The 14,200-nt window shown below is 48.6% G+C and overlaps 1 protein-coding gene across 3 annotated transcripts in view; it reads right to left on the reverse strand.

The window, feature by feature from the left end:
• Positions 1 to 2,401: 2,401 nt before the first annotated feature.
• LOC123343351 overlaps positions 2,402 to 14,200 on the reverse strand; it is a 90,730-nt gene continuing 78,931 nt past the window's right edge. For all 3 annotated transcript variants that reach the window (XM_044978426.1, XM_044978425.1, XM_044978424.1), the window contains exons 5-8: positions 13,818 to 14,022; positions 11,364 to 11,986; positions 5,992 to 6,137; positions 2,402 to 4,576 (exon numbers count right to left, since the gene is read on the reverse strand). In XM_044978426.1, coding sequence (XP_044834361.1) covers positions 3,781 to 4,576; positions 5,992 to 6,137; positions 11,364 to 11,986; positions 13,818 to 14,022 — 1,770 coding nt within the window. In that variant the 3' untranslated portion in view covers positions 2,402 to 3,780. The remainder of the gene's footprint in view (positions 4,577 to 5,991; positions 6,138 to 11,363; positions 11,987 to 13,817; positions 14,023 to 14,200) is intronic.

Raw genomic sequence — 14,200 nt, forward strand, 5'->3', positions numbered from 1 at the left:
TGATCAGCTCAGAAAATTTTTTTAAAGCCTTACAGGGTCTAGAGCTTTTTCCTGCAGTGGAAGTCAAAGCTGTTAGATTATAGTGTTTATAGTGAAATCAAGTATTGGACAGTAGGGAGCTATTAGGATCACTAAACTCATGTCTTTTCTTAAGAGAACTGCCACTGGAGGCAATGAAGTGAAGGAAGAGTCTAACCATTTCCTTCACTGGAGAGAAAATGAACCTCCCAGCATCCTATTGCTTTCTCCTGTGTGTGGGGTCTGACAGTTTCAGACTGATCTAGTTGTGGATCTATTGAGAGTGCTTGGCACTTCAGAAGAATCTTTAACCAGCACATGGTGGGCTCAGGCTGCCAATTTATTTTTTAAAAAACACCCCCAACAAGAAATAAAAGCACCTAGTGAGTCACCAAACATTTTGTCTGTGCCTTTGGGAACATACAAATTATTGCCTAACTGAACTTTAAATAATGGAAAGGATCAGGCTACCACTGAAGAGGAGCGAGGGGCATTCTGCCCAATATCAATGGTCACAATACTATCATTTGCATCAGCAGCACCAGCTCAGTCTGCTCCCTGCTGCTTTCCAGGTGAAGGAGCGAGATGCAAATCATCCTTTCTGCAAAATGAGAAGGAAAGGAGTTAAGGATGGTGGTTGAGAGTAGGATGCTAGCAAATTCTGTTCGACGGACAGGGCCATTTCCTTCACATTGCAGCCCTGACTCAAAGAAACTATTACACTGACTAGTCTTGGTGAAGAAGGGGGCACTGGCATTTCCAGGAGCCACAGGCACTCATGTACAGATACCATTGTCACCTGCAAGGACAGAACCCAGAGCAAGCCTCTAGCGGTTAAATTGAGAGGTATGTGCACAGTCGTTGTAGGAGCTGAAGCCACGTTAAAGGCTATCAGCATCTAAAGCTTTGTCCCATAGTGGCAAAAGAGCAGAGGGTCCCAGAGCCTAGCCTTGGGTTTTTAATGAATGACTGGAAATCACTATCCTGTCGTCTGGAAAACATTCTACCTTCTATCACCTCAAAACCAAGCCAACCTGATTGCAGAGTATATGGAAACTCGGGGTTAGGCAGAGCTATCTGGTCAATTATAAAGCGGGTGTTAATGCTACTAGGAGCTATGTTCCCTAGATATTTCTTCTTTATAGGACTGTCCAATGCACTTGTATCTTTCTTAATGTGAAATTAATAGCAGCACTAAAACAAGAAACTTTAAAACTTAACAGTTGGGGTGAGGAAAGAATGGAGAAAATGTTTCTCCTCTATCGTAGGTACCAGCAGAGCTCCATTGGGTCCACAAGAAAATAAGAAGCACTGAAAGTGGAAGATGTGTACACCTATCCTGGGGCATGTGTTTGTCATGTCTGAGGAGATCTCAGCAAATGCCCCCCCCCAACAAAATGAACCGTGAAAGCAATTCTTGGAGGGCACAGGCAACTCAGAGAAATGTGTGTGGGTCAACAGAGGATACTGTCCTTAGCCTTTCTCATTTTGATTGTTTAATAATTTGTTCAGTATCTTTCCAGGCATTGAAGTTAGACTGACTGGTCTGTAATTCACCATGTCCTCCTTTCCCCCCTTTTAAAAAATAGGTGCTATGTTGGCTCTTCTCTAGCCCTGTGAGGTTTCATCTGTCATCCATGAGTTCTCAAAGATAATCGCTAATGGTTCAGAGATTGCTTCAGTTCCTTAATACTCTAGGGTGAATTTCAGCAGGCCCTGCCAGCTTGAATACATCTATCTTATCTAAATATTCTTTAGCCTGTCCTTTTCCCTATTCTACCTGGAGATCTTTCTTCCTTGTTGTTTATTTTAATTGTGTTAATCATCTGGTTACAATTAACATTTTTATTGACAACTGAAGCAAAAAAACCAATAAACATTTCAGCCTTCTTTCTCTGTGTCGTCCTTTATTTGGTCGTCTTCCCCATTAACTAATGGGCCGACGCTTACCTTCAGCCTTCTCTTACTTCTAATGTGTTTATTGAACCTCTTTGCCTTTTATTCCCTAGCTAGGTGTGCCTCACTTTGTGCCTGAGTCTTTCTCATTTTGTCCCTACCAGCTTCCGCTGTTCTTTTATACTCATCCTTAGCAATTTGTCCTGATTTCCACTTTTTGTATGATTCTTTTTTGATTTTCAGGTCATTAAGAGTTCCTGATGGAGCCATGTTAGTTTCTTACTATTCTTCCTTTCTTTCCTCCATGTTGGGATAATTGGCAGTTGTGCCTTTAATATTGTCTCTTTTAGAAATTGCCAGCTGTCCTCAACTCCTTTTTCCTTTAGAGATCCTTCCAATGGGACCATACTTATCAATTCTCTGACTTTGAGGAAATCTGCTTTTTTAATGTCCATTTTCTTTATTTTGCTGCTCTCTCTTTCCTTTCTTTAGAATTATGAACTCTATCGTTTTGTGGTCAGTTTCACCAAAGCTGCCTTCTACCTTCATATTCTCAATCAGTTCCTCCCTATTAGTCAGAATCAATCTAAAATAGTCCTTCCCCAGTGTCAGAGTCTACACTGATGTCAGGTTGTCTCGTAAGGATTAGGGGAACATGGTTACTGAGCCCAGAAGAAGGTGTGTGTTACACCAACTATATTTCCCATAAACCCACTTGGACTCACCTCTAAATTTTGCTCAGTGAGCGCAAACAACAGCGCTGTGTGCTTCCCTGTTCACCTTTATGCTATCTGCAATCAATCAAATTCTAACCCTAGAAAACAGGTGGACCCCAAAATAAACAAAACACCCATCTAGAGTCATTGAAACATAATTATTAAAACATTTTATGTTGTTAAACTACAGTACAATGTAAACTGTTTCTCTTTTAAACTTTTGAAATACACTAGATTATATCTTGAAATAATCACAAACTTTAAGGTTCACTAGACGTGGTAACAGACCCTTATTTACAGACCCACAGTTCTGAAATATTTCAGATGTATCATTATTTTCCAGTCTTCTGACATGTCTTTAAGCCAGTTAAAAACCTCATGATTTTAAATGTAGGGGATATTGCTCTTCCACAGTGTTCTACAGGCATTTTGGGGGGAGAGAAAGAGAGAGAATGCTGTGTACATTTCTTCTGCTTTTTGGGTTTGTTACATGCATACAACGCTGATTAAATCTGAACAAATCTGCATCTACTTTGTTTGGTTTAAAGATGAAAGATTGATTCCCTCCTGCCCCCCAACAACATGTTTCATTGAACCTATCAGGAATCAGACAATGAAATATATTTCTTGGGAGAGAGGACGGAAACCAGTCAAACTAGAGACTTACCCTGTCCAAACTTCCTCCTTCATTTGGTAATACTGCACCTAGCTTTGACCTTGGCTTTATTTAACGCTGATGAAATATGTGCAACAATGACAACCTCACTCACAATCCAGATCAGCTCTTCATCACAGCCGTGTAATATCGAGCCTGACACCATTAGCCCTCAGTGCAATATTAACAACTGAAGCTCATTATTTTCTTTCCAGAGACCTGCTCCTCATAAGAAGCCTAATCATCATAGGTAAGTGAGTCACAAATAGGATGTAAGTCCTTCCTGCTGAAATCCAAAGTGAGGCTGCAACAGCTGGTTGCAACGCTGCCAGTAAATTATCACCCTCGTTGGGCCAGACTCATTCCCGGTGTAACTGCACAGTTGTTGGTGGAGTTACACCAGTGGTGAATTCAACTCATTGAGTCTAGTGATATTTCTGTGCAGGTCTCACTGGCTTAGCCTAGTCTTTTCCAACATGATCCTCTCCCTAGATTTCAAGACCTGTTATGGGATGTGCTTATCATGATGTTGGGCAGAGCATTCCGCCGCTTCTTCCAAGAGCCCAGCTCCCTCGAGTACCTCCTGATCTGCCGGAACCAGTGGTGAGTCCGTGCCCTGTCGCCATCCCGGAACACGAACGCCTCCCGCCTGATCTCCATGAGTTCAAAAGTATCACTGCAGTCGGGGTCTGCGGAGACAATGCAGTTACTCAGCCGCAGGGGCTCCCTGAGCAAACTGAACTTCCCATTGTTTTTGTCCCTGATCAACACCAGGACTGCATCTTTCACAGGTCCTGGCTCAGCAGCCTCGAGGCTAGACTCAGACACTCGCTTTATGTTGACCATGAGCAGCACCTGCATGTTCTGAAATTTCAAGGTCTTGCTGCCCTTCTTTACCCACTGGCCATCAGGCGGCTGGGCGAGCTGCAGGAGCCCTTCCATCACAAAGCGTGTCTCCTCCCGCAGCCATCCCACGGTTTTGATGGCGGTTTCCCTCATCTCAATGTTGATGACTTCCCTGTTCTTCTTGCTGTCTTGGCGGAAGGAGCGCAGCGTCCACGAATTCCCCTCCTGCTTGGTTTTCATGTTGATGTGCTCCAGGTGGGACTCGATGCGGCTCTTGGCTTCCCGCAGGCTGCCATGATCTGGGTGGTACTCAATGGTGGCTTTGATGATCCTGCTGAGTAGAAGCGGGTACTTGGTGACTCTCTGCAAGGGGGCCATCAGGAAGGATCTTAGATTCATGCGCCGGAGCACCGTGTTGTCGTTCTGGGAAACGTTGAGGAATATTCTGCGGGGATTTAAAAAGGGAATAAACTCAGGTTTGGTTATTCTGCTAGCAGACAATGAAAATAAAATGCAAATGAAGGGCCTTCAGGATGCTGGTATTGAACCCAGCTCCTTAGGTAGCATCCTTAGCCACTGTGCCACTGCGAACCACCAGCCCAGTCTGACAGCCAAAGTCTACAAGCCCACAGCAGCACGCCAGGTCCCTGACTGGATGATCAGGCAGCACCCTCATTGGGTACTTTGACTACATGAAGACCCCAACAGGAAGAGGAAGCTTTCTGAGCAAGAGACCACTGCCTCGCCTGACCTTGCCTTGCCACCTCGCCCTTCCTTAACCCGTTGATCCGGCCCCTTGCATCGGATCTTCCAGCTACTGACCCCTGCAAGAACTCTGACCTTTGCCCTAGGCTGCCTCCAATACAGATTGCTCCGACCACCCGTGCACACCTGGCTACTGCTCTGGACTGCCCCAAGCCCACTGGGCATTACAAAGGTGTGATGCTGAGAGGAGCTGAACACCTGTGATTCCCATTGGCTCTCACAGGCTTCAGGTGCTCGGCATTTCCTAAGATCAGGCTTGTTACCAGCACCTGAGGAATGCACCGCATTATGGGGCAGATCACATCACTTTATTACAGTTCCCCACCAAAGTGTTTAGGGCCAGATCCTCAGCTGGATTGAACTGGTCTAGCCTGACTGGCTTCCATACAGCAACACCGATTTACATCAGATCATAATTATAGAAATGCAGGGCTGGAAAGGCCCTCAAGAGATCATCTCTAGACCATCACCCTGCACCGCTGAGGCAGGATTAGGTATACAGGACTCTCTACTACTAATACCTAGCTCTAATACAGCGCTGTTCATCAGTAGATCGCAAAGCACTTTGCAAAGGAGGTCAGTATCATTACCCCCATTTTACAGATGGGGAAACTGAGGCACAGAGCAGTGAAGTGACTTACTCAAGGTCACCCAGCAGCAGACCTGGGAATAGTCCCATGCCCGTGTTCTACATATAAGGCCACACTGCCTCCCACTGAGGAGTCCACCCTTCCAGTGGAAAATCTGGCACAGGTCAGCAGTGACTGAGAGCTGTTCTCATCTGTGGACTGTTTGATGACCCATGTGAAATGAGTTTGGTGTGTCTCAGTCCAATTCCGAGTGGACAAGCATTGGTATCATAAAATCCCTGTGGGCTACCCCAGCAGAAAGGCCAAAGACCTAATGGGCTAAGGAGGGTGAATTACCCTCTCGCTCCTAGAGGGGGTCCCATCAGGCCAGGATAGACACACCCTAGGAAGCCTGAACTGTCCCCTTCCCACATACATGGCTTCAGTTTCTAGGCTCCAGGGCTGGTGCTTTTCTGGATCTCTCCGGTTCCCATAGCCCATGATAGACACACTCAGCCCATGTTACCTGAGTAGCTCTTTCTCCTTCTCCAGGGCATTGAGCATGTTAACTGAAGAGGACTGCTGAAGACAGTAGGTCTGAAAGGCCGGCAGCATATTGACAAACTCCAAAAAGATCTCGCCAATGCACACAGTCATCAGGTCCTCGTCGTCCTGCAAACACAGAACCCGGTAGCCACTGCAGTCAATCAAGGAGAGACGGGGCTCACCAGGGGTGATCCCAAACCACGGGCCCAATCCTAGGAATTCTTCCTGCTGGGCAGAGCACTTGCTACGCTAAGCAATCCCACGGTGTTCAAGGCAGTACACACTAAGCCTGGTAGTGTCTGCATGAAAAGTGTCTGTGGACCAGATTTTCAAAGGAGCTCAGCTCACTGGAGGTTGAACCTACCCCGTTGGGGGTGAGAGCTTGAAAACCTAGCCCCACTTCTCTCAACTACACAGCGCCCTAAGCAGGAAAAGAAACCTCAGGGGAGACACACACACGTCACATCAATGCACTCAGGCTCAAATCCAGCCTGATCTTCACTCGCTGAACTCAATGACATGACTACATTGCCTTCATGAGAGTTCTGCCTGATCACAGGGCATGGCCCTATGAATGAAAGGGGGTGAAGTTGCATTGTTCGAGCTAGCGAGGAGCACCCAGGGCTAATGTAATCCAAACCATCCTTCCCACTTTTTCATTCAAGAACTCAATGCGCTTTACAAATGGGTATTAATGTCCCCATTTTCAGAGATAGGGAAACTGAGCTGCAAAGGCTAAGGTCCAGATCCTCTAAGGCATTTAGACTCCAAACTCCCATTGATGTCAATCGGAGTTAGGTGCCAAACTACCTTTGCTGATCTGGGCCTAAGTGACTCAACCAAGGTCATACAGCATGTCAGTGGCATGTCCCTACGTAAAATAATAAATGGACACAAATTGGACATCAGGAATGGTAACATACAAAAGCCAGTAGGAGAACACTTCAACCTCCCACTTCAATCTCTATAACAGATTTAAAAGTAACTATTCTTGAACAAAAAAATTTCAGAAACAGACTTCAAAGAGAAACAGCAGAACTAAAATTCATTTGCAAATTTAACACCATTAATTTGGGCTTGAATAGGGACTGGGAGTGGGTGGCTCATTACAAAAACAGCTTTGCCTCTCCTGGAATTGACACCTCCTCCTCTATTATTGGGGGTGGACTACATCCACCCTGATCGAATTGGCTCTGTCAACACTGGTTCTCCACTTTTGAGGTAACTCCCTTCTCTTGTCATTATATAATGCCTGCATCTGTAACTTTCACTCCATGCATCTGAAGAAGTGATGTTTTTTACTCACGAAAGCTTATGCCCAAATAAATCTGTTAGTCTTTAAGGTGCCACTGGACTCCTTGTTGTTTTAGAGCTGAGAATGGCACTCTGATCTCCTCTGGTGCTGCTCCCTGGGCTGAACTGCTTTCCTCCAATTACTGCTGACAGCATCTTCAATGTAGGTGATAGAGAGCAGCCTGCAGAGCTGCCGGGCTGTTTGTTAGGTTCTTTGGACTTGCCAGAATTTGTCAGCTTAATGGATTTTTTTTTGCCAGGGCAGTGGCCCATCAGGAGCCCCCTCCCTTCTAGCTTGGATCCTCCCTCCCCTGAAACCTGTTTCAGACCTCCAGCGAGTTCATTATCTACCGGCAAGGAAACTCATCCCCATATTTCTTGGAAACTTGCCCAATCCTCTCTTCTTGTGGAGGGATTCCCCCCCACTCTATTCCCCTTTATGCTCTGTGCCACGGTTATCCTTTTCTGACTGAAGAGTCTCCATTCAGGGCTCCTTCTAGAGCCCATCCCCATCCCCTGTCTTAGGGCGACCTATCTGTTTCCAGGGGCTGGCAGTGGAACATAGAATCATAGAATATCAGGGTTGGAAGAGACCCCAGGAGGTATCTAGTCCAACCCCCTGCTCAAAGCAGGACCAACCCCAACTAAATCATCCCAGCCAGGGCTTTGTCAAGCTGGGCTTTAAAAACCTCTAAGGATGGAGATTCCACCTCCTGCCTAGGTAACCCATTCCAGTGCTTCACACCCTCCTAGTGAAATAGTGTTTCCTAATATCCAACCTAGACCTCCTCCACTGCAACTTGAGACCACTGCTCCCTGTTCTGTCATGGAACTTTCCCCCTCTAGGTGGCTGGCTCAAATGCAGCTGAAGTGAAAGCAGTCCCCATCTGAAAGTGGCTAGGTGACCTATAGGAAATGAAGAGCTGATCTTGGTGTCCTCCCCAGGGTATCACTTAACCAGGTCAGCACCAGTGGAGACCGATGATGGAATTGGCTGGCCGATATGGATTACACCCCTGCAGGTTAGGGTGAGGCGGAGTGTGGGGCTGGTGAAGGCAAGCTTGCATGACTGCACTGGTCTGTGGACAAACAGGGGTCTTCGGCTAGCAATGCAACAGGGATTACTGTGGAGCCATGCAAAGCACCCTCTCCTCCTGCCACAGGCCAGTGGCACTGCCCTGCCACCAGCACTGGCCTAGACCGCAAAACCTAGGCTCTGAGCGTTCTCCCCAACAGAGTGATCCAGAGTTGTTACTGCCAGCCGATTTGCCACAAAGAATTGCCAGGGAGGCCTGACACCAGGGCTCGTAAATGACACAGGCAGCGTTCGAGAAAAATGGGCAGGGGTGAAGTGTAACTCAGCTACAGATTAGGGATTGCCTTGTCTTTGTTCTGAGCTATCGGGGCTGGCTGGTGTGCCAGGGTGCTTTTAATGGCTCTCCTTTGGGTTAGACAGGACTCTGCGATGCTTTGTAAAAACAAATTTCATGGTAAATTCCTGTTTTCTTTCCATGCGTGTAATAAAATAAGATACATAATAAGAATACGGTGCCAGGTAAGGCCACTGGCTTTGCTTAGGGGTTTGCATAACAAGCAGCCTGGAGTTAGTGCTCTGGTGCCTTTTAGTGCAGGAATCCATTGTGGTTGCAAAGAGGGTTGAAGACAGAGGCAGAGGGAGAGGGACCGGCAAAACAAATAGCTGCTTTCAGTGTTCAGCTGCTTGAGAAATTGTTGAAGGGCAATTCTGACCTTGGCACAAGTCTTTCCTTCCTGTGCAAGATACTAGGAAGCTGATGCCAGGGCTGCTGTGTCAAGGTGAGAGAGAGAGAGAGAGAGAGAGAGAGTGTGTGTGCGTGCGTGTGTGTCCAAAGTACAAAAACTTCTGGCTTGAGCTGATATTGCAGCTAATGGATTGTGTTCCCTTCGAAGAAAGTGCGAAGTGTGGGCCTGAAGTTGTCACCCGTATACCCCTGCTGGCCTAGGCTTATGTTTCGCCCTGCCACAGAATCTCTGTATCAGTGGGATGGGTATCTTGGGAAAGTAGCCCTGCAGCGGTCGTGATTGCATTGTGCAATGCTGTGGGATAGAGTCAGAGGAGGTGGTTGTCATACAATGTTGCACATTTAAAGGTGACCGGGAAATTGTTTTTACAAAATGCTCTCAGCTGTAAGCAATGTTTGCTGAAAGCCCCCGGCAGCCAGGCTAAAAGGGGAACTCGGCACATCACGGGGTCAGCTTTGATTCTCAGTTACACTGATGTAAATCTGGGGTTAAACCCCACATCTGTTGATATTCCAGATTTGCAGTTGCGTAACTGATCAGAATCTGGCCCGGTTGGTTTCAAGTGGGGTTCTCTACTGAAAAATGACTATGTAAAAATGGCACCTTCTGACTTAACAGATCTCCTCCTGGGATTTCAGTGTCATATCTGCAACTTTTTTAGTGTTTTTTACTGTTAGCCCGGCAGGGCCAACATGGCTAAGGGCAAATCAGCTGGAGTCTGTTCCTTCTGCTGCATCAACAACTCTGTGTACCAAATTCTGATCAGTTTCTCTGTGCGGCTAATGGATAGAGCTGGGCAAAACATTTTTCATGGACAGTTTTCCTCTGGAAAATGGTGTTTTGTAGAAGTCAAAATGTTTTGCAGGAAATGTTCAGTGGAAAAAATGTCAAATGATTGGAACTGAAATGGAGTATTTTTCCGCAGGACAGAAATTCTGTTTTCCACCAGCTCTACTAATGGGGTCGCACATGCATAGATAAGAGTTTAATCTGGCTTGAAGAATCTTGATTGGTGATGGTGTATGAGAAGGGAAAATCCCACTTTGACTCCTTGATCCAAGGCTGAGTTTGCAGAGCTGACAATTTACAAGGAGCATCTTTTTACATGTAAACTGAGCACCTGTGATGGAGAGACAATAAAGATGGTGCCCCCTAATGTCAGTTTTACAGTCCCCTTTGAGCACAGAAACACATTTTCACATGCCCCTTTTCTCCTTTCTGATTCCAGACTCATTTACACGGCCCTGCCCCATCTTGAATTCGGCTGATAAAGTGACACTGGCTGCAGAACCCCACTGGAGCCAGCCTTTAGTTCCTCAGGAAGTTGTTTTGCTTTTCAAACACAATGTGGTTTTGCAAAGGTTTAATTTTTTTCATTTGAGATACCTTGCCAAAGCACGTAACATATTGAAAACACGGCACGTACCTGACCCCCTGAACACTGGTCCTGTGCTCCAGCTGACTTCTATGCTCATGGATTATTGCCAGCTTTCTACATGTTGGGGCTTCGTACCATAGTGGGAGCGAGTAGTTTGATTGGAGTTGGACACTGTGGGACCTATGCACGTTATGCTAGCTCTGGAGGGTCCTCCTAGGCTCCGGTGATCCTCCCACATCTGGCTACATTCCTAGTGGCCCCATTCTCTAATATAATTTTTGTATTGCATGCTACTTCCAGTGTGACTGTTCTCACCACTTGAGACTGCTGCCTGTTTACAAGGTAATGTTATGCGGGTGGTTAGGTGAAACCTCACTGAAGCTGGTTGGTGTATCAGCTGCCCTTCATTCAGGATAAATGTAAGAAGCAATTCAGCTCCTTGATGGAACAGACAACTGAAAAAGTAGGAGCCACCACTCAAAACACAGGCCTCATACAAGACTGGTCAGGAATCTGAGCTATGTGGGTGAAGGGGTTCGACTGGGGGCTGGATGCAAAAGCAGGAGGTTTGGTATCCTTTGATGGAGTCATGTTCGTGAGAGAGAGAAGCAGGAGAAACACCCCAGAAGCAGCCAGAGGAGGCATCAGGGAAGCCCTAGAGACAGCCAGAGAAGCACTCGTAGCATGACCCTGAGAAAAAGCTAAGGGAGAGAGACTTTTGGACAGACTGCTGACTGGTAAGAGGCTGAGAACTGGGAAACAGAACCCAGGAGCCCTATTCTCAGCCCCCCTGCCCTAACCACTAGACAATGCTGCCTCTCGATTAGTGCTATGATGTGGCCCTGTGACTGACCCAGCCACTGTTGCTATGGGCAGAAAGCAAAGCTGAGGGACCGTACCTGATCAAAAGCCTGGTCAATTTCTTCTTGGAGATACTCTAGAAAATTTTCATTGAGGTCAATCAGCTCCTGGATATTGCTGAACACCACCAGCAGCTGTTCCTGCGTCAGCAGCCCAGCCGACTGCATCGGGAGGTAGAACTCCTCCTTGATGATCCGCAGGTCCTCACCGTAGCTGGCTTCTGTGTTGACGAACTCCAGGATCGACTCCTTTCGCTCTGTCCTGCGCTTCTGGCACTTCGCACACAGGTTGGCTCTTCTCTTGTTCTGGTTCTGTGCATCTGTCTCCACTGGGAAATCTCTCTCACCGCAGTCTGTGCAGGGCCGGTGCGCCTCCCAGGCCTGCAAGGAAGTCAGCGTTTCAGAGGCCCTGTTTTTCCACTTCCTGGCCAATGCCTGGCCGATGCCGCTGTCCGCCCTCTCCACCTCTGCCGATCTGGTTCTGGTCGCACCGCCAACCTCGGCATCATCCCTCTCATCAGTTACGCCGACAATGCCGCTGTCCGCGCTCAGGCTGCTGACGTTGCTCCAGCGGTGCTTGGATCGCAGGGAGCTGCGCAGGGAATGGGTGTTCTCGTCAAAGCTGCAGCCATGGAGGATGTTGGCTTTAGCCACCACCGGACCTGAGCAAAGCACAGACACGAACGAAGCTCAGGACGTGCACTGCTGACTGGGCAGAGCTCACTCAACAGCCTCCGAGCTGGGGCAGCCTTGGGAGCTAGGAGCCTAAGGGAAAGGACTAGGGGAAAACAGGGCTGCACATTGTCTCCCACCCTTCTTCTGCTGCTGGATGGAGAAGCCAGAGTGGAGCCCCTCCACCGGTCCCACTGCTAAGGGGGCTCGAGCCAGCCTGTGAGTGCCCATGTCAGTGGACTCTGAAATCACACAGCCCCAATCCACCGCTCGCTTGCCTCAGTGGGTGCAACTCAGCAAAGTCGATGAAGCCACTCCCACCAGCTGGAGATCTGATCCTTATGATGGACCTTGAAAAAAATCATCTCTCCCCCAGGGATTCGACCTGGGAACTGGAGCACAGACATTGCTGCGCTTTGTGTTGTTACGTGGAATGGCTTGTTCTCTCTCCCTACCATTTATTCTGCAGTGCTCAGTATGATGCCTCGTGCCAGGCAAATAATACGACCTCCTGCCCCCAGAGATTGATGTTTCAAGGCCGTAATCCGGTATGGCTAAAAAATAAACCCGGCAGTGGTGGGGGATGGGGTTATTTAGAACATAGACCTAGAGGGAGCCAGTTGCCAGACGAACCTTTGAGTGCAGGAACCCCTCTATGTTATGAATCACAGAAAACATCTTGTGAGGGGGAGTGTAAACCCCACAGGAGGCAGGGAAGGGTTAATGGGCTGCTGCGGGCCCAATCCGCCCTACTTTGTGACACGGGAAGCAGGTGTCAGGCTTTGTGGGAGGGGCTAAAAGGGGAGAGCCCAGCTCACAGACCTGGGGCTCTTGCTGTGGGCGGGTAGGAGGTCTGTGGACAGCCCGTCAGGGCCTCCCCGAGGGAAGGGAAGGGAAGAGTTCATTTCTTTGTGTTTAGTGCGGAGTTTGGGGGCCCAGAACTGTTAGGGGCCTAGCCAGGGAGGGCTGAGTCACCTCAGCCTGGAAGGTGCTGGAGGGAGCCGCAGAAGCCTAGGAGGGGAGCAGAGGCAGAGCCACTACTGTGCCCTGGCGTAAATGGGCAGGCAGGAGGGCGTGCGGCTACACACCAATTAGCTCATCTTATCCGTGTCCCCCACCCTCTCTTCATCGCAGGACAGTTCCAGGCCTTATAGCCCAGGGACTTTGGGCTGAATCTCCTCTCACTTACGCCAGGGCAAATTTGGAGTCCAGTGGGGCCAGTCCATCCCTGTGCCACAGCTGGACTCGGGCACAGTGACTTTGTGCCATCCTCGTGCCTCCCATATGCGGGGGGCTGCTGGGAGCCACCTTGGTCCCCTCTGGGGATTAGAGCAGGGGTTGCCCTAACTTGAGCCCAGCTGCCTGCAGCCGCTCTTGGCCTTGGGGCGGCCAGGAATAGCCAGGCCATAGGAAAGCCTGACCGTGTCCCCTCCTCCTAGAAGTACTCCCAGCATGCCCCCTGCACGAAGGGATCCTGTGGGGGTGGTGCAGAAATGGCTGTCAGTTCCCATGGTTGCTAGGGCCTCCTCCCACCACTCTGGGGTTAGCCCAGATTACACCAGTGTAGCCAATCAAACTACACTGATAAATGCCCCTGGACCAGATTCTGAATTCCTTTACACCAGTGCAAGCCCAGAACAACTCCTCTGAAGTCAGTGGTGTTACTCTAGATTTCCACCAGTATAACTGAGATTAGGATCTGGTTCATCGCCACTCTGAATTCTAAACTGCCCTCGTCGAGGGAGCAGAATCTCCAGTTACAATTAAACAAGGAACGACACAAACAGTCCATCCAGCCCCATGCAGGAACTGTGCAGGTACCGGGGTCTCTCTCCTGCCGTCGCTTCTGCGCGTGTTGCCGGGCTGCTGCCGCAATCTTCAGCTCCAGCTGTTTTCTCTTCACAGCGTCTGTTGGCATCGGGTCACTGAAATGAGGCCGCAGACGGCACTCCCGCTGGGCCTTGACACAGTCCGCAGTCTCCTGGGCAATGTCAGAGCTGGATCTGCGGCAGCTCGGGCTGGAATTCTGCAACAAAGGCAAGTGGCGTTAGGGCGGGGGCCGAGAGGTACACCGCTACCTCGATATAACGCCACCCGATATAACACGAATTTGGATATAACGCGGTAAAGCAGTGCTCTGGGGGGGCAGGGCTGCGCACTCCGGTGGATCAAAGCAAGTTTGATATAACACGGTTTCACCTATA

The sequence above is a fragment of the Mauremys mutica genome, chromosome 10, assembly GCF_020497125.1.
Source record: "Mauremys mutica isolate MM-2020 ecotype Southern chromosome 10, ASM2049712v1, whole genome shotgun sequence".
NCBI lineage: Eukaryota > Metazoa > Chordata > Testudines > Geoemydidae > Mauremys > Mauremys mutica.